The sequence below is a fragment of the Trachypithecus francoisi genome, unplaced genomic scaffold (assembly GCF_009764315.1).
Source record: "Trachypithecus francoisi isolate TF-2019V2 unplaced genomic scaffold, Tfra_2.0 Lachesis_group8, whole genome shotgun sequence".
NCBI lineage: Eukaryota > Metazoa > Chordata > Mammalia > Primates > Cercopithecidae > Trachypithecus > Trachypithecus francoisi.
The window spans coordinates 110,997,282-111,017,868 of record NW_022681473.1 but is presented as its reverse complement, the minus strand read 5'-3'; the positions used below and the strand labels follow the sequence as shown (position 1 = coordinate 111,017,868).

Below are 20,587 nucleotides of genomic sequence, written 5' to 3'. Positions count from 1 at the left end.
AAAAATTAGCCGAGTGTGATGGTGCATGCCTGTAATCCCAGTTCCTCAGGAGGCTGAGACAGGAGAGTCACTTTAATCCAGAAGGCGGAGGTTGCAGTGAGCTGCGACTGTGCCACTGCACTCCAGCCTGGGCCACAGAGTGAGACTCTGTCTCCAGAAAAAACAAAAAAAACAAAAAAAAACAACTAACTGCAGAGGTTTGCTGTCCTGAGTAAGAAAGTGTTTGGGCTGGGTGCAGTGGCTCGCGCCTGTAATCCCAGTACTTTGGCAGGCTGAGGCGGGCAGATCACGAGGTCAGGAGATCAAGACCATCCTGGCTAACACGGTGAAACCCCGTCTCTATTAAAAATACAAAAAAATTAGCAGGATGTGGTGGCAGGAACCTGTAGTCCCAGCTACCTGGGAGTCTGAGGCAGAAGAATGGCTTGAACCCGGGAGGCGGAGCTTGCAGTGAGCCAAGATCGTGCCACTGCACTCCAGCCTCAGGGACAGAGCTAGACTCTGTCTCAAAATAAAGACAACGTTTGTAAGGTGCCATGGCTTATGACTGGCACATAAGAGATGACTGAATGGTATTTACCTCCAACACCTTTGGGCATCTAATATCAATTCACTTGACAAAATCCAGCTCTTCAGAGGAATGAGGGGCCCCAACTGGAGTTATTTTCACTAGTTCTTCCATGATTCCATAGCACCATTTACATCTCTGTGTTTGTGGGCACTTAGCAGACTGCTGTATACTTATTTGGTTTTCTTTTTATCTTATTTTAATATAATTTAATTTTAATTTTTGTTTTCCCTACTAGACTGGGAGCACCAAGGTGGCAGCTCATTCTTTATTCACATCTGTTTCTTTTGATCCTAGCAGAGCACACACTTAATAAACGTGTGTGGGAAAAACAACAACGCAGCTCTATTAACAGGAAATTAGTGGAAGGAAGAAAAAGAGGCATCCTGAACCCTAGATGTGCAGCTCTAAAAAGATACTTTAATATTCTGGCAGGAGTCCAGCAGTAAGCTGAGAACGGCTGAAGAAATTTGAGAGTACTTCCTTCTTCATCATGATCTTCTTTTTCTTTTAAAGTAGAAAACCACCTCTGCAGAAAGAGCAATTTCAGAGCAAAGAGGACCAAACAAGGAAATAGTCTTGGACTCTTCAGCGAAAAAAAGGGGTTGCAATATACATTCTCTCCATCATCAGAAATTGCAGTGACAATAGAAAAAGCAGCAGGCCTTCTGGAACCTTTTTAAGTGATGGAGTCTCGCTCTGTCGCCCAGGCTGGAGTTCAGTGGCACGATCTCGGCTCACTGCAAGCTCCGCCTCCCGGGTTCACGCCATTTTCCTGCCTCAGCCTCCCAAGTAGCTGAGACTATAGGTGCCCGCCACCATGCCTGGCTAATTTTTTATTTTTTTATTTTTAGTAGAGATGGGGTTTCACTGTGTTAGCCAGGATGGTCTCAATCTCCTGACCTCGTGATCTGCCCGCCTTGGCCTCCCAAAGTGCTGGGATTACAGGCGTGAGCCACTGCGCCCAGCCTTGGAACTTTCTATGGTAAGGAGTTAAAGGTTGGCTAAAGCTATTCCTCCTACTGCTGAAAACTTCAGCCTCCTAACTGTTACAAATCCAAATCCTCCTGAGTCTCAAGCACCTGCACTCCCAGCTCAACAGTTCCTTTTCTTCCTCCTAAGGTGGCCACTGTTCTGCCCTGGCTTGGTTACACTGGACTTGCTTCCCATCTCCTTTGCTGAGGCCTCTCTCAGCACTAATCCCTTCCCAAAATGCTAAGCGCAACTCACTGTCACGTGCCCAGAGGCCAGACAGTGGCTGGCCAGTGAATGCTTGCCCAGCCAGAGAATGCTGAGGGCTCATCTTTCCTAAGGCCATTGCTCAATTCCATCAGTCCATCACTGCACATCCCCTCAGCCCTGGGGTACGGATAATCCATCCCTGACCAACCGGGGAATCATGCCCATGAAAGCAGCTATCCAGAAGCTAATCCATAAAGGACACCCCTAGAGGCCATGTCCCCACTGCAGGCTGGCCCAGCCTGGTCCCCCAGGGACTTTAGGTATGCTCCTGACTCCAACACAGAATGCTTGGGTCCTTCTGATGAGGTTAACCAGGAAGCTCTGCTGTGCTCACCCAGAACCAGAGGACACTCTCCCTGAGGAGGTCGAGCATCTGTACGTGGGCCAATGGTTTCCAAAAGTTGTTTTTTCTTGTGAACTAAAATCTGACCCTGTCCCCAGCAATTATAACCACTCATTAAAGTTCACAAAATAGGCCGGGCATGGTGGCCCACACCTGTAATCCCAGCACTTTAGGAGGCCGAAACAGGCAGATCACCTGAGGTCAGGAATTTGAGATCAGTCTGGCCAACATGGTGAAACCCCATCTCTACTAAAAACACAAAAATTAGCTGGGCGTGGTGGTGCGCATCTGTAATCCCAGCTACACGGGAGGTTGAGGTTGAGGCAGGAGAATCGCTTGAACCTGGGAGGCAAAGGTTGCAGTAAGCCAAGATCGTACCACTGTACTCCAGCCTGGGTGACAGGGAGACTCGTCTCAAAAAAAAAAAAAAAAAGTTCACAAAATAGGCATCTGTTTTTCAGATGACAGCCCTTTCACTACTGGAGGAGAGATACCCTCCCTCCCTCTCTATCATATCACATTATGTTGAAGTCATTTGCTTGAGTCTGTCTTCTCCAAGAGGTTGGGGGCTCCTTGTGGTCAGGGTCTTATTCATGATTGTACCTTCAGAATGCAGCACAATTCCCAGGTGCCCGGCACAAAGTCACTGCTCAGTAAATTTTTGTTGGACTAACAGGAGCCCAGTTCTGTCCTGCCTCAACATCTTCCTTATCTCTGCATGTCTTTTCCAGACTAAACATCGGTAGCCATGCACGACCTGTTTCCCAGGACAACCCATTCCGGGGCAGCGGCTGGTGCCCCAGAATGCAGAAGATGGAAAGCGAACATTAAAAAAACCAAACAACAAAAAGCAAACAAAAAAAAACTTCAAATACTGAGATTCCATCCTCCACATCCTTTGGAGCCAGCTGCACAGCAAACAGCAACGGTCTGTTTACTCAACGCCCCCTGGGAGTCATCCCATTCGTAAGTCTTCACCAGTCACGCACGACGCAGGCCATCTCGCGAAGGCGGTTTTCCTGGTGTCCCACCGCTCTTCCTCCGAGGCCCATCTCCTGCTCCACTGGTCTGCAGGGCTGGCAGCCACAGGCCGGAACAGGACAGCCCACTTGCGGCCTCCCTGCCAAGGCCTGATGGATAAAGTGATACCGGGAGATCTGTGGCGCCTGAGGCAGCCAGACAGCAAGCGGACACAGCTGTCTGTTCAGCCTTCTATTTGTGGGCCTGTGGTCTTACGTTTGGAGGAAGATAAGAACTTCAAATGTTCTCCTCCATCCTGATGTAGAAAAGCTGCTGTAGATCCCAGGAGACACATCTTGATTGATCAGTGGATTTTCAAGACCAGGTGCACACCACCACGCTGGGGTTTCGCCATGTTGCTTAGGCTAGTCTCGAACTCCTGGCCTTAAGCAATCCACCTGCCTCAGCCTCCCAAAATGCTGGGATTACAGACGCGAGCCACTGCGCCTGGCCCATGGATTTTTCTTGATTTGTCTTGTCAAGAAAAATCCACCTCTGAACTTGCAAGGCCAAGCAGAAGGCAGGAGTGGTGTGGCTCCCACTGCGCGCTGAGGAGGAGCACTGCTCCACACTCCTAAGCCAGCTCCCCGCATCTCTGTTCCCCTCCTCAGAACACTCATCACATAAACTGAATGCTATTGAAATTATTCCTTCTAGCAGGGTGCGGTGGCTCACGCTTGTAATCCCAGCACTTTGGGAGGCCGAGGCGGGCGGATCACCTGTGGTTAGGAGTTCCAAACCAGCCTTGGCAACATGGCAAAACCCCATCTCTACTAAAAGTACAAAAATTAGCCGGGTGTGGTGGAGCACGTCTGTAATCTCAGCTACTCGGGAGGCTGGGGCAGGAGAATCGCTTGAACCTGGGAGGCGGAGATTGCAGAGAGCCACATCGCACCACTGTACTCCAGCCTGGGCAACAGAGCTCGGCCTCGACAAATAAATAAATGAATAAATAAATAATAAATTATTCCTAGGCTCCACCCAGGTCTTGAAGAGGGTGGGGAGGAAACAGAAACGCACTCTTACCGAAAGACTTAGAATAGCTTATTAACATACCTAGAGTCCCCTTCTGTACTCAACGCTGTGAGCCCAACCACCGTACCTACCATTTGTCATGCACTTAAGGTCAGGCTCTGCACTCACCATTCTTATATGTATTATCTCATCTAATTATTGTAACAATTCCTTGAGGCACAGACTATTACCTTCATTTAACAGAAGACAAAACTGAGCTTAGAGGGATTTGGTAACCTAAGTGGAGTAGGAAGTTGAATGTACATCAGTTTGATCATACACTCAAGTACCAGACACACCACTATGCATTCTGCCCCAGGAGCCCCTTCTCGAGGCCGCAATATTAGGAACATGCTTACTATTTCTACCACAGAGGTTCATCTGGCAGCAGCAGGTGGAGGCTGGGATAGGTGGTTGGCAGAGACGTGGTGCTCTGTGACCCGTAAGTACAATCCTGTGCCCATCTCCTCACAGTTGGGAGCTGAGATGGGCAGTGTATATATACACACAAACATTCACACTCAGAAACATATACACACACTATTCCAGAAAGTGTGATAACATCATTCCAACTCCAGACCACATCACTAGACAGCCAATCACACTGCATTTAGCTGGGGCCAAGTCAAAGACCAAACCAATGGGCAAGTCGGGTTGCCCTCTTGACCCCAGTTCCATGTAATCTAGAGACTTCACATCATTTATTTGGATCTCAAGTTTCCTTCCTTCTGCTATTCATCAAACCTTACTGAGCACTAGCTACATGCCAATACCATGGATGCTGGCTAAGAACTCTTGAGTGTGGAGTCAACTGCCTGGGGTTTGCAACCTGGTTTCTACCACTTTCTAGCTGTGTGATATTGGGCAAGTTAAAATCTCTGTGCTTCAGTTTTCTTGTCTGTAAAATGGGTATAATAACAGTTCCTATCTCATAGGGTTGTTATGAAGAATAAAACAAAATAATACATATGTTAGGTGTTTAAGATATTGTCTGGCACAAAGTAGGTACCCAGTGAAGGTTAGCTATGACTACCTGCTGCTTGGGTTGGGAATGGTGAGGGTCATGAGTTAGGAACAGAAATGTCATGAACTCAGGGGAAAGGCAGACCAAGCGCTTACACATACACATGCTGTGGCTGACAGAATAATAGTCACCAAAGCTGTCCATGTCCTAATTTGCAGACCCTATGAATATGTGACCTTACATGGCAAAAGAGACTTTGCCGATGTGATTCAGCTGAGGAGCTTGAGCTGGGAAGATACAATCATTAGGGCCCTTATAAGGAAAAGAGTGAGGCAGGAGAGTCAGAGACAGAAGGCGGAGGTGATGATGATGAGGAAGGCTTGGAGTGATGTACTTGAAGATGGAAGAGGAAGGGGCCACTAGCCAAGGGATGCAGGTGGACTCTGGAAGAAAGTCAAGGAAACACATTCTTTCCAGGAAGAACATAGTTCTACTGACCCGTTGACATTAGCCCATGATACCATTTCAGACTTTTGACTTCCCAACTGAATAAATGTGAATGCATGTGTGTTGTTGTAAGCCACTGAATTTGTAGTAATTTGTGAGAGCAGCCATAGGAAGCTACTACACATGCTTTTGGCTATATTTGCTGCATTTCACAAAGCCTCTTGTATTTCACAAAAGCCACTTGCTAACTCATTATGACTCATGTCTCTAGTTCCCAAAAGAGATAAAGTGAAAATTTAAGCTTCCAGAAGGATGTGTTTACTTTCGTGGAGATGGCTTCTCGAGTGACTACTTCTGTTCCTCACCCTGACAGAATTAGCCTTTCTGAAACAGTGGTGCTTGGCAAGGAAGAAGACTAGAATAGCCCACTAAATACCACACAAAACCAACAGTTCACAGTACTTTGAGAGCCTCAAAGTACCAGGACCCAATTGTTGGTAACAAATAATAGTATCACTTTGCATATGCATGACTTTTTGTGGTTTTTTATTACTTTTAGATCCATTGCCTCATTTTGAGGCAGCCACCTATAGAAATAACGTTCAAAACCACATCCTCAGAAAGTGACAGATCCAGGACTTGAGCCAAGTCTTTTGTCTCTAAAGCCAATTTTCTTTCTGCTGTAGCAGAATATCACTTGTTCTTACCCTCATGGATGGGTGACTGAGACCACCGTCTATCCCTTCAATATCCTATCACTGGTGCAAGTGGCCCTTTCTCACCCAAGCATCCCACCCACCTAGAGAGGTGGCCTACTCCCATGGCCTACGGACAGGTTAGCTTTGTCTTCTACAGGCTAACATGCAAACAAAAGGTCAGGAGCAAGAGAGGAGCAAAAGGAAAAGACAGAGAAAAACATATGAAAAGGCTAATTCAGATAACAGATCCTCCCATTCCTCCAGAAAACAGAGCCAAAACCTTGTTAGAAAGCTGTCTCAGCCACACGTGGTGGCTCACACCTGTAATCCCAGCACTTTGGGAGGCCGAGGTGGGAGGATCACCTGAGGTCACGAGTTCAAGACCAGCCTGGCCAACATGATGAAACCCTGTCTCTACTAAAAATACAAAAAAAAAATTAGCCCAGTGTGCTGGCAGGTGCCTGTAATCCCAGCTACTTGCGAGGCTGAGGCAGGAGAATCACTTGAACCTGGGAGGCAGAGGTTGCAGTGAGCTGAGACCGCGCCACTGCACTCTAGCCTGGGCAACAAGAATGAAACTCATCTCAAAAAGAAAGAAAAAAGGAAAGCTGTCTCTAGGTGCCTGGACTCAGAGAGGTAGCCTGATGTGGAAAAAGGAAACCATGGTCTCGACTGAGATCAGCAGGCCTAAGTTCTGGTTTCTATCACAGACTAGCCGTGTGGGATCTTGAAAATATCACTTCATTTTCTGGTCTCATTTTACTTAAGTGTTTCAAAGGGTACTAGACTAGATGAACTCTACTAGCAATTCCAGCTAGAGATTTCTGAGCGTCTACCTCTGGAGGTTTCTTCCAAGCAGAATCTTACACCTGGGGCATAATATTAAATCATTTGAACTGTCTGCTGGCCTTCCCAGACTTTTTCCTGTCCTCTCAAACTGAAGAGGATTGCTCCTGTCTTACTGGTGCTTCAGATGTAATCATGTGCTCCCCATCTGGTTTATGACCCTCACCCTCCCACACTGATGTGTCTTCCGTCTTCTGTCTCTTGCATCGCATTTACCACGCTTTATCATAATCCTCTATCTTACACCCTAGATTGCCAGTTTCCTGAGGGTGGAGATTATAGCTAATTGTCTTTATATTCTCAACTCCTGTTATAATAGGATATTATAGTTGCACAAAAATGTGTGAAGTGTCTGTAGACACATACGTATACGGAGAGAGAGAGAAAGAATGGGCCGGGCGCGGTGGCTCACATCTGTAATCCCAGCACTTTGGGAGGCTGAGGCGGGCGATCGCCTGAGGTCAGGAGTTCGAGACCAGCCTGGCCAACATGGCGAAACCCCATCTCTACCACAAATACAAAAATTACCCAGGTATGGTGGTGCACACCTGTAATCCCAGCTACTCAGGGAGCTGAGGCAGGAGAATCGTTTGAACCCAGGAGGTGGAGGTTGTAGTGAGCTGAGACCGTGACATTGCACTCCAGCCTGAGCAACACAGTGAGACTCTCAAAAAAAAAAAAAAAAAAGAATGGCATTACCAGGGGACATGTCATGGAGAAAGTGGCTGAGGATCCTGGGCAGATCACTGTGTATCTTCGTAGGTGATTTGGGGTAATCCCCTTAGCCTGGCTTGCTTCACAGGGTGTGAAGCTTAATAAGTCTTGTGGCAGAAGAGATGAGGAGAGTGAGAGAGGAGAGGAAGAGAAAGTGAAAAGAAGGGAAGAGGAGCCAGATGCATTTTGGTGGAACTAGTTCTCCAGGATGGGTAAAATCTGATTAGGGAAAAAGAGGAGAAAAAAATGAGCAACCAGGCAATTCAAGGAAAAGTTGATTCAAAACGAAACTGCAGATGCCACTGGTTGAGAACTCCAGCAACCCTGCATCGTTCCACATGTGCCTGTGTCTAAATAGACTGCACACAAAAGCGGCCAGTGAGGCAGATTTCTTCCCAAGGTAAAGGAATAAACACTTAGGGAGCGAATGCTCTCGGTAAATGTTTTTGAAAGGAGCACCATCAACGTGGAAGTAGGATTCTAAACAATCCTGCTCCCTGAATCACCGAGAAGGTTCATCCAACAAAACCTGAAAGAAATAGGAAGCATTCAGCTGCCTCTGGCCATCTGTGCTGTCGGCTTCCCCCTGGCATTTTCCGGACAGCCGTGAGAGGCTACAGTGCTGGTTCTTTCAGCTTCCCACTCTGCACAAGAACAGCCTTGGTCCTGGTGGAGTTCATTGCCACAGTTGCTTTACGTACAAGAATGTTTACGCTTCCACAGAGGCTGGGAGCATAACGGGAAGTGTCACACAAACAGCTGGTGACTCCACAGAAGGGAAGATGTCCCTTTAATTAAAAAGGCACCCCTAAGCAATCTATTTACCTCAGGGGCTGGGCTCTAGGCACTACCCTCCTCTTATTTAACTAGCACTTTGGTTGTATTTCGCAAGAAAACAAATTGTTTGTTTTTGTTTTGTACCAATTTGAGAATTATGCTATTGTATACTAGTAAACGGCTCCCCACCGCTGTAATTGCCTCATATCTTTCTTCCTTTCCATTTATTTACTCTCTAGAGTATCAACAGTCCTGAAGAGTTTTCTTTAAAGGGAGAGGAGAAGAATTTGACCATAAAGCACTGCGAAAAACAAAACAAAAACAAGAACAGAAAAGCCAAATGCTCTGGCACAGAGAAGCACACCCATGACCCATGAAGCAGTGAAAGCATCCTCGTGCTGTGCAAAAACACTGGTCCAGGCTGGGCGCAGGGGCTCATGCCTGTAATCCCAGCACTTGTGCAAGGCTGAGGCGAGTGGATCACTTGAGCCCAGGAGTTTGAGACAAGCCTGGGCAATGCAGTGAGACCCCCATCTCTACAAAAATAAAAATAAAATAAATTTTAAAATTATCCAGATGTGGTGGGGCACACCTGTAGTTCTCACTGTTCAGAAGGCTGAGGCAGGAGGATTACTGGAGCCCAAGTGTTCAAGGCTGCAACGAGCTAGGATCATGCTACTGCACTGTAGCCTGGGAGATAGTGAAATACACGCTTGAGCTGGGTGCAGTGGCTCACACCCGTAATTCCAGCACTGTTGGAGGCCACGGCTGGCAGATTGCTGGAGCTCAGGAGCTCAAGACCAGCCTGGGCAACAAGGCGAAAACCTATCTCTGCAAAAAAATACAAAAATTAGCCAGGCATGGTGGCATGCCACCTGTAATCTCAGCTACTCGAGAGGCGGAGGTGGCAAGATCACATGAGCCTGTGAGGTGGCGGCTATAGTGATCCATGATTACACAACTGCACTCTGGCCTGGGTGACACACAAGACCCTGTCTCAAAAACAACAACAACAAAAAACCACACACACACACTTATCCAGCCATCAGAATTGCAAGGGATTGCAGAGGTGGCTGACATCAACTCCTTTTACAGTTGGGACCACTGAGGCCTGGGAAGGAAAAGGATGTGTATGGGTCCAAGCAGCCAATAGTTGAGAGTAGAGTGACATCCCAAAGACAGGGTCTGAACAAAAGGAAAACCTAGCTTGCCTCACAGTGTGCTACCACCAGGCTCCACGTGGGCGGTGCACAGAATCCACAGCCGTTGGACTCTCTGTAGAGCTGTGTTCACACAAGCCTCAAAAAGGCAGGCCTGCCCCTCTGAGGGTCACTGTGGAGAACGTGCAGCCAGCTCAAAAGAGCAGCTCACTTCAGAGTGCCAGATGGGAAAACCTGACATTTACGTTTTCCTCCGGAGAACTGCACAGAATTTAGTAGGGTGCTGTATGCACAGTAAGAGCTCAGTTTCTGGATGTTCATCTAGGACACTTCACCATAGGCTTCATCGTCATAGATAGTAGGTGGCACAGAGCACGACTGCAAAGTCACCAGGAAAACAGGGATGTGAGCAAGATGAAACAGGAAAAGGGACCATCTATTACACACCGAGGGCCCCGGGCAGAGGATCCACAGGACTGAGGTCACTGCCACATCTACCCACCCATCCTCCAGGGAAAAGAGAAAAACCAGAGATTCTCCATAAGCCTTTGGGCAAATACAAAGCGGTCCCTGGGAAAATCCATCCATGAAAATGACGAACGTGTTCAGTTCAATGAGAATCATAGGCATCTCATTCTCCTGGCAATGGCTCTGCATCCTGCTTGGCTGTGTCTGTCACCGTGCAGAGAGGATCCATTCTTGATGGTGGTTTTTTTCTCCCCACTCTCTCTTTGAGGCTTGAGTCTGATTCCATTTGAAAGTAATCAGAAGACAACCATATGGTACCCCTTCCCCTCCCCAACCCCTGCCATTTATTATAGTCAGCAGCTTGCATGGTGCTCGCTCTGCCCTGGGTCAGCTTTTTCTCAGGCCCCGCACCCCTCTGGGCACTCGAGAGAGAGGCACGGATAGCAGAATGCAGTTACCAGGGAGAAAGCATCCACTGGCCTCTGCCCCACCTTACCACCTTATGCCCAGAGCTCAGTGAGGAGCAGAGAACCATAAAAGTGGAAGGCGACCAAGGAACCAAATCACAGAGGGAGCCATGTGGAATCACATCGCCACTTGAGTGGCACTAATATCTACCTCATTACTGAGGGTGTGCCCCGTGCCAGGTGCTCTTGAGCTGTTTGCGTGGTTTGGCACCCTTCTCTCACAAAGGTCCTTCGAGGTAAGTGCTGTTACTGCCTGCCTTGTACAGACAGGAAAATTGAGGCTTAGCATGTTCAGCAACTTGCCCAAGGTCAGTCACTCAGCTGGTAAGGGGGCAGAGCTGGAATTCAAGGCCAGGCTGCCACAAGTTCAGACTTCTGTCTATCAGGGCAGGATGGACGGGGCAAATCATGACGGGGTCTCTTCAACTTGTAAATGGCTAAGAAGGGAGATACCCTTACACAGGCTGATGCCTGCTAGGATCAGGGAGGCACTGATCGTACCGCCACATCATCACCAGCTGGAGCAAAGCTGGTGGGAGACACAGAATTCCCTAGGCTGACTGCTTCCCTGGAAAGCAGAGCCTTTAGCTCTGCGAATGACTGTCCACTTCCTGAAAGGCAGCTGGAGTTTGAGGCAGTCGAGGGTGGCGAGCAGGTGGTGATCAAAGCCACAGGATAGAACAGTGAGGCAGGATACTCTTCAATCTCTGTAGCACTTAATCTTCCAAACCTCAGTTTCCTCATTAAATTATCAATGTCTGAGACGTGATAGTGATTATATATGTGACTCTGCTTTGTAAGCTCGAATGTGGTCTAAAAACTTAAGGCATTATTAGAAATTAGGGCGTAAGGCCAGACGCGGTGGCTCACGCCTGTAATTCCAGCATTTTGGGAGGCCAAAACGGGCAGATTGCCTGAGCACAGCAGTTCAAGACTAGCCTAGGCAACACGGTGAAACCCCATTTCTACTAAAATACAAAAAATTAGCTGGGCATGGCGGCGTGTGCCTGTAGTCCCAGTTGCTCAGGAGGCTGAGGCAGGAGAATTGCTTGGACCCGGGAGGCGGAGGTTGCAGTGAGCCGAGATCACGCCGCTGCACTCCAGGCTGGCGACAGAGCGAGACTCCGTCTCAAAAAAAAAAAAAAAAAGAAAAGAAATGAGGGCGTAACAGGGAATTTTCACAGAAGCTGTGTGCAAGGGGTTACAAATGCCCTACTAGTATATCCAAATACCTGAAGGTCTACTCAGCAATTAAAAGAGATAAACTACTGATACATGCGGGGTGAGTCTCAAAAATATGCTGGAGGAAAGAAGGTAAGTACAGGGGTATGCACTGTATGACCTACATGCAAATCTAGAAAATGCAAACTAATGTACAGTGAAAGAAAGCAACTGGGCCGGGTACGGTGGCTCACGCCTGTAACCCCAGCACTTTGGGAGGCTGAGGCGGGCAGATCACCTGAGGTCGGGAGTTCAAGACCAGCCTGACCAACATGGAGAAACCCCATCTCTACTAAAAATACAAAATTAGCCAGGCACGGTGGTGCATGCCTGTAATCCCAGCTACTCAGGAGGCTGAGACAGGAGAATCACTTGAACCCAGGAGGCGGAGATTGCGTGCAGTAAGCCGAGATCACGCCATTGCACTCCTGCCTGGGCAACAAGAGTGAAATTCCATCGCAAAAAAGAAGAAAAAAAAGAAAACAACTGGTGGCTGCTCAGGGTTGGGGGTTGAGAGAGGACTGATGGCAATGGGGTACAAACGAAACTTTTAGGGGCAATGAATGTGCTGTGTCCTGTAGTAGGTGATCACATAGGTTAGCTGATTATACATAAGTTATAACTCAAGAAAGTTTTTTTTTTTTTAAAAAAAGCACATCAGCTGGCCGGGCGCAGTGGCTCACACCTGTAATCCCAGCACTTTGGGAGGCCGAGGTGGGTGGATCACTTGAGGCCAGGAGTTCGAGACCAGCCTGACCAACATGATAAAACTCTGTCTCTACTAAAAATACAAAATTAGCTGGGTATGGTGGCACACACCTGTAACCCCAGCTACTTGGGAGGCTAAGGCAGGAGAATCACTTGAAACCTAGGAGGCAGAGGTTGCAGTGAGCCGAGATCACGCCATTGCACTCCAGCTTGGGCAATAAGAGCGAAACTCCATCTCAACAACAACAAAAAAACCACACAAACAAAAACAATTAAAAAGCATATCAAGTTTTTTTTTTTTTTTTTTTTTGAACCAGGACCTCTGTGTAGCCTGGAAAGTTCAGGAGACTTGCAGTTTACCCTAGGGCTGTTATGGCAACCCAGTCCCTGTGTACCAACTGTGTGACTCTAGACACATCCTGAGCTCTAAGCCTCTAGTCTTGTCTTAAAACAAAGCATATATTGTGTGCTTTACCTCACAAGACCGCTGTGGGGTGTCTAATGCACATAAGAGCAATTTTTACAGTGTACAATAGCACAAATAGAAGGGTGTGTTGTGTGGGGGCACAGTCACAGCAGGCAGATTAGAGACTTCCTTGCCCTGCCCACCTCTAAGAGCCCTTCAGCTCCCGGTGGGTTCCAGTTTTTCCTCTATCTATCTAAGGATGGGAAAGCAGCTGCAGCCCCCATGCCAGAGTCAGCCACATTTCGGAGATGTTGGGTTTTGGCCAAGTGTTCTCAGAGGATCCAATGTCAACCAACAGGTAAGATAGAGAAAGCCAGGGAAACCAGATACTTTAATTCATGGGCTCCACATGCCGCTTCTCGACTCCTCATGCAGCCAACTTGGAGCTGCTTTTATCGTTGGGCAGTGAGGCATAGCTAACACAGCTTACTGTCCAAAGCCAAGTCAAAGGCGCTCATTCCAGCTCTTTCCTTCTGCCACTGCCTTGCTCTTGAATCTGACATTGTTCAAATATTCTCAGTAGAAAAAAAAAGGACAGTCCAGTAATACATGTAAATCCTCGCCAGACACCTCAACCACCATCTCACCTCCTCTCCCTTCTTCCAATCCAACACAATAATGCCACAATCACATCCTGCATCCTGATCCTATTTTTAACTTTCCCAAGTTCTTTTCTGTCCGTTATCTCATTTTGTCTTTGCAAAGGCCCATGACACATGACAGGTCTTGCACTGCACAGAAGTTGGTGAAGATATTAAGGAAAAGATGTTAAATAGAAGACCTAAATATGCAGATGTCATTCAGGAGCTAGACCAGACCTTAGGACCTTTGACCCCCGCCACAGTGTCCCTCCCAAGACTATTCTCTCTCCATCATTGAAAACATTAGAGGCCGGGCACGGTGGCTCAAGCCTGTAATCCCAGCACTTTGGGAGGCCGAGATGGGCGGATCACGAGGTCAGGAGATCGAGACCATCCTGGCTAACACGGTGAAACCCCGTCTCTACTAAAAAATACAAAAAAATTAGCCGGGCGAGGTGGCGGGCGCCTATAATCCCAGCTACTCGGGAGGCTGAGACAGGAGAAGGGCGTGAACCCGGGAGGCGGAGCTTGCAGTGAGCTGAGATCTGGCCACAGCACTCCAGCCTGGGCGGCAGAGCGAGACTCCGTCTCAAAAAAAAAAAAAAAAAAAAAAAGAAAACATTAGAAAGCCATTTGCTGTAGACAAAGTTCCAGCCACCGGCAGCCTCAAAAAATAAAAAAAAATAAAAAAAATTTTTAAAAACTGCTCAGGGTTGTATCAGCAAGGATTCCTCCAATTCCATTATTCAGTGACTTGCTACAAGGCCCAGCATCAGCCCCAAGCTACAGAAGAGATGAGAGCCTGTCTCCCCAGAAACCAGAGGTCAGCAGGGGGATGTTAGTGCTCTGACATCAGGCCCAGCTATGCAAAGTGATGGCCCTGATCTGAGTTCTGCTCCATCTTCTCTAGGCTCAGACCCTCTCCTGGCCTCTGAGGCCTCCTTTTCCTCAAGTCTTTGTCCCCAATACATTCTTTTCCCTCCAACCAACTTCACTAGCCTCAAGGAAGCTGGACCCTTATTTTTAGAACCCTTAAAACAGGGAAGTGCTAGTGGGCGTAGAAAAAAGGAAGTGATTGGCCATTCTGACCCTTGAAAGGTTTCCTTCCTGATGCCTCCGTAACACCTCCTTAACTTGGACTTGCACACGAGCACACACACACACACCGTGAAATCGCCACTTCTCAGTCCTTCTCCATGTGGCAGGTTCTCCTACAGCAGTCTCTAAGCTGGACTGAAGTTCATACAGTGGAATGGAAAAAACCTAGCCCAGCTCCAGGGAGTAATGAGCTGCAGAGAGCACACCCTGAGGTCACCCTGCTTGAGCCAGCCCTGCAGCCCTCTGGTCCTCTTAGCTCTGTCAAGCACTTAACAAGCATGCAGTCATTAATTGCGTTCCCCTCAGAGGGCACCAGCATGGCCCTGAGGGGACTAAGTGACTTTTGCAAGATCACAGCACAGTGCAGCCCAGCATGGGCTGGGTGGGATCCAGCCTTGCTGGCCTCAACCCTCTCTGCCAGCCCACCAAGAGCCTGGCCCGAGTGTCCCTTCTTGCTGCCACACACCGCCAGACTCGGTTACACCCATAGGGGAAACTAGAGCTGCCAGCCCTGGCTGCTGTCACTCTGTCAAAAGGGCCTAGAGCTGTTAGTCCTGGCTAGTGTCAGTCTGTCAAAAGTGCCAGGTTTGAGACAACCATCTTACCCCTTCTTAAAGCATCATATCCAAGTCTTCTGGACCCAGGAGACCATCACTGCTCTTTGGGGCTTTGGATTTTCATTATGCTCAGCCCTCCAGGCATAAAGCTCAAGAGAGAAGCTTCTCATGAGCTAAGCCTGATGCCCTTGCTCTTTCTTCTCAACTCTCCAAAATGAAGTTAAATGCCTGCTCTCTGAAGCTTCCGATGGCCCCTTTTCATACTGGTCTAAGTTATTAGGGGGAAGGCCGACCGCATCAGCCTTTCTGGGTTGAAGCAGAGGAGGGAAGGAAGCCTGAGCAAGGAGTCCGACTAGATCGGGTGACCTCCCAGAGCTTCACTCCCTTCTGGGCAGAGAATTGAAGAAAAAGAGCAGCAAACCCAACCGCCCGCTTTCCAGGCCTACTCTTGTTACCTCTTTGGTAAAGAGGGGCAGTGCTAGTAGTAATATAATAGTAGCTGTGATAGGCTAAACAATGATCCCCCAAAAGACACCCATATCTTAATCCCTAGAAGCTGTGAATGCCACCTTATATATATATATATATATATATATATATATATATATATATATTTATTTATTTTTTTTTTTTTTTTAAAGGACTTTGCAGATAATGATCTTGAGATGGGGAGATTACTCTGGATTATCCAAGTGGGCCCTAAGTACAACCACATGTATCCTTATAAGAGACATGCCAAGGAAGATTGGACACAGACAGAAAACAAAGACAATTTGACCACAAACACAGTGATTAGATTGATGCAGCCACAAGCCAAAGAATGTCAGCCACCCCACCAGAAGGTAGGAGAGGCAATGAGTGGATTCCCCTAGAGCCTCCAGAGGGATAACAGCCCTGCTGATGCCTTGATTTCAGCCCAGCGATACTGATTTTCAACTCCTGGTCTCTACAATTGTGAGAGAATAAATTTCTGCTGTTCTAAGCCACTCAGTTTGTGACAATTTGTTACAGCAGTCCCAGGAAGCTAACACAGTAATACTTCATGATTGCTCACTATGTGCCAGGAACTGTTCTAAGCATTTTACCACATTAAATCATTTCTATCCTGGCCCTACTGGCCCTAGATGGTGTGAGGCCTGGGCTGTGCAGATAGAATACCTGGGTTTGAATCCCAGCTTCACTGCCTACTGTTGTGACCTTGAGTAAGTTATGCAACCCTTCTACACCTCAGTTGCCCAATTCATAAAATGGGCATGTGGTACCTTCCTCATTGAGTTGCTAGGAGGATAAAATGGGTAATAAAGATATAAGTACTTAGAACAGTATAAAATAAGTATTGAATACATGCTAGCTATTAGGAGATCTCAGGGGTTGAGCAAGCCAAAATTAGACCCTTAGGCTAATCTGTCAAGACATGGCAAGACCTCCTGGACTCAGTGCAGGAGAAAAGATGTCCCTTTAAAGCTGATTTGAATCTCAAATATGACTGTCTGAGGAGTTCAGTTAAGTATTTCTTCCCTTAATTAAGCAATTTAGGTTTTTAATGCTGGCCTCATTTTTAAAAAGGCAGTAGCCTGAGACTCTGCTAATTCTGCAGCATTCCCCAGCTGACTTCCCCACTCCCACCTCCAGTTTTTTTTTTTTTTTTTGAGATGAAGTCTCGCTCTGTTACCCAGGCTAGAGTGCTGTGGCGCGATCTTGGCTCAGTACAACCTCCACCTACCGGGCTCAAGTGATTCTCTTATCTCAGCCTCCCAAGAAGCTGGGATTACATGCATGCACCACCCCACCCAGCTAATTTTTGTTTTTTTTTTTTTTGTTTTTTTTTTTTTTTTTTTTTTGAGGCAGAGTCTCGCTCTGTCGCCCGGACTGGAGTGCAGTGGCCGATCTCAGCTCACTGCAAGCTCCGCCTCCCGGGTTTACGCCATTCTCCTGCCTCAGCCTCCCGAGTAGCTGGGACTACAGGCGCCCGCCACCTCGCCCGGCTCGTTTTTGTATTTTTAGTAGAGATGGGGTTTCACCGTGTTAGCCAGGATGGTCTCGATCTCCTGACCTCGTGATCCGCCCATCTCGGCCTCCCAAAGTGAATTTTTGTATTTTTAGTAAAGACAGGGTTTCACCATGTTGCCAGGCTGGTCTCGAACTCCTGTCCTCAAGTGATCTGGCTGCCTCAGCCTCCCAAAGTGCTGGGGTTACATCCAGCCCCACCTCCAGTTTTTAAGGAGAGCTATGCACATTGATCATCCATACTGATGACTTCACCTGAAGCGTCCACACCTGACACACCCCTGCAGAACCCACATTTTCTCCCTGTAATTCTGGTATCAGGAACTGGAGCCCTAGTATTAGGAAGTTGTATTAGGAAGTCAGCGGAAAGCAGAAAACATCAGTCCATTTTGCGGCCTTCTAAGGCCACTCCAACGTGTCCCAGCAGCCTGGAGAATAACAAATTCAAGGGTCTACTTTGATTAAGAGATTACAGCCAAGTTAGTAAAGAATAAACAAGGTTTGCCCAGGGACACGGGAGGGGAGACCTAAAGTTATCGCCTGTAATCCCAGCACTTTGGGAGGCTGAGGTGGGTGGATCACTTGAGCCTGACCAGCCTGGCCAACATGGCGGATCTCCATCTCTTCTAAAAATACAAAAATTAGCCAGGCGTGGTGGCACCTGCCTGTGGTCCCAGCCACTCAGGAGGCTAAGGTGGGAGAATCGCTTGAACCTGGGAGGCGGAGGTTACAGAGGTCGCGCCACTGCACTCCAGGCTGGCGACACAGCGAGACTCCATCTCAAATAAATAAATAAAGTTATCACCTGAAAAAAAAAATGTGAGAAGGGAAAAAATAGAAAGGACTTTCATTTACTTGGCCCTTGCTGATAAAGTTTGCCTAACTCTCCTGTTCAGGTGATGTAATTCAAAGATGAAAAGAAGCTGCGCCCAGTCCAGACCCCAGGCCTTGTGTCCTCACCTAAGAAATCTGCACGCCAGGGATTAACCAGGGGAGAAGGGCCTGGCCGCTGGGCCTTGGCTTCCTCTTAGGCAGAGTTCCAGCCCCTGAGACTTGAGCCGACCGGCTTAAGACGACTCCGGCCGCCGCCGCCCTATGCTGGCAAAGAGGCCTCTCCCCAGCAGGCTCCAGGGGCAGCCACCTGCTCTCTCCCTGCCCTTCCCTACCCCACACTCCTAGAGCAAGGATGAAGGAGAACAGCTCCCCCTCCTTACTCTCAGGCACCCACAGATTTCTGAGCTGCCGTCACCACTGACGAGAACCCAGGTTCTCTGGAGGGATCGCTTCTCCTTCTCATTCCATCCTCCCCATCAATGAACACGCAGCAACACCCACGCTCCCGCTCCTCCTACTCCAGGGGGAGACCGAACCCGAGAGCGACATCCGGAGCTGGAAGTCGCTGCAACGGGGGCGCCGGCCTCCCTGCCCCGCAGTCTCTCGCCCTTTCCCAGACACCGGAGGATCCCAGGCCAGCCCAGTATTCCAGGCGGAAAGGGTGCCCGAGTCTTCCGCAGGGCCCCGCCTCCTTAGGCGCTCGGCGCTGGAGACCTAGGGGAGCGCGCGAGAGAAACGCTGAGCTCCACCCGCGGGGCCCGGAGGCTGGGCATAGTACCCGGGACTCGAACCCCGCGCCCTCGTCCCACAGCTTTAGGCATCCCACGGCAGGCCCCGGCCCAATGCCCCCGCGCCGCGTCTTCCCCGGCACCCCCGCCCGGAGCCGAGTCCCGGGCTGCCAGCGCGCCCATCCTGCCCCCAACAGGTCTCGGGCAGCGGGGAGCGCGCCGCCTGTCCCGCAGGCGCTGGGAGGCGAGCCGGAGCGAAGCCGAGGGCCGGCCGCGCGCGCGGGAGGGGTCGCCGAGGGCTGCGAGCCCGGCCACTTACGCGCGGGCTCTGGGGAACCCCATGGAGAGGAGCACGTCCAGCGCCGATCCATGCTTGATGGTGCCGGGGCGCTGTTGGCGGTTCCTCCGGGGGGTGACTTTGCTATACAGCTCCTCTCTCGCAGCCATGCCGAGCGGACTGGGATGGCCGTACTGAGCCACGGCTCAGCGGCCAGCCATTGCCAGGGAAGGAGCCCGAGCCGGATGGTCCGGGAAGGAGGAGGGAGTCGGGCTGGGCCAGAGGAGGGGGCTCGGGGACCCAGAGCCAGGCAGGAGGCGGCGGCGGCGGAGGCGGCGCTCCGAGCTTCCCCAGTGTCGAGACTCTGACGCTTCCTGGTGAGGCCACAGGAGCCAGAACGCCGGCAAGCGGCCGCTGCGGGACCAGCCTTAGCCACTCGGGCCCCCGGCTGCCCCCAGCGCTGCGCCTGCAGTAGCCCTGTCTCCTCCGCCCCCTTCCCTCTCCTCTCCTAGCAGTCCGGGAATTTGCAATGAGTAATTTTTGAATGGATCAAAAAGGAAAAGGAGCCTTGTGGGCTGGCCCTGACTTGCCTGTACCCGGGCCCCGCCCCTCTCTTAAAGCGGCCGCGCTGTCCGAGGCTGCTCGGTGCGTGCAAGAGCTGTAGTCGCGCTACTTGGAGGCGGAGGATCCCAACCTTATGGGCTGCTTGTGTGCTTCACCTCCCGACCGTCACCCCGGGCGCCCCAGCCCTCTCTTTGGCTGGCATACCCTCCCAGCTGGGCCTCAAGACAGCAGATCAACCCATTTCAAGTTTCATGTGGTTCTAGATGCGGTTATTAATGGAAATCGGGTGAACTGATGGATGACACTAATGGATCAGAAGGCCAAGTCATAAGTCCTAGGTAAAAGGTTTTGCTTCCCAAAGATCCTGCAAAACCCAAAGGGTTGTTAGGACCATCGGAGGCTGAGTTCCCAATCAGCCGGCCAAGTGGCTGCACTCAAGACCTACTGTGCTCTACAAGGTTATGGTCAGTGACTGGATAGTGCCTTCTGGATGGGGCAGAGGGAGTGGGGAGCAGGACCTCAGGTTCTCAGAGCTGGCAGGACCCGGGAGGGGACAAGAAAAGAGGGGCAGGGCAGAAAGAAGAAGAGGGAAGGGAAAAAGAAAGGAGGAAGGAGGAGGAGTAGAAGGAAGGGCTAGGAGGGTAGAGGAAGAAGGAACAGAGAAAAGACACTTCCTAATTATAAGAGGGAATGGGCTTATTTCATGAGGGAGTGGATATCCTGTCAATAAAAGGATTCAAAGAAGGACTGAATCACCACTGCACAATAATAAGTGAATTGTATCGTAGGCTGGACAAAACTACTCCCACTGCAAAGAT

General features: G+C 49.3%; 1 protein-coding gene across 2 annotated transcripts in view; it reads right to left on the bottom strand.

Annotated features, from left to right (window-relative positions):
• The window catches only part of UBASH3B (ubiquitin associated and SH3 domain containing B), a 162,539-nt gene extending 142,264 nt beyond the window's left edge, over positions 1 to 20,275 (bottom strand). Inside the window, exon 1 of one of the 2 annotated variants that reach the window (XM_033207707.1) lies at positions 19,248 to 20,275. In XM_033207707.1, coding sequence (XP_033063598.1) covers positions 19,248 to 19,299 — 52 coding nt within the window. In that variant the 5' untranslated portion in view covers positions 19,300 to 20,275. The remainder of the gene's footprint in view (positions 1 to 19,247) is intronic. The other variant, XM_033207706.1, reaches the window with a different exon arrangement.
• Between the last annotated feature and the right edge of the window lie 312 nt (positions 20,276 to 20,587).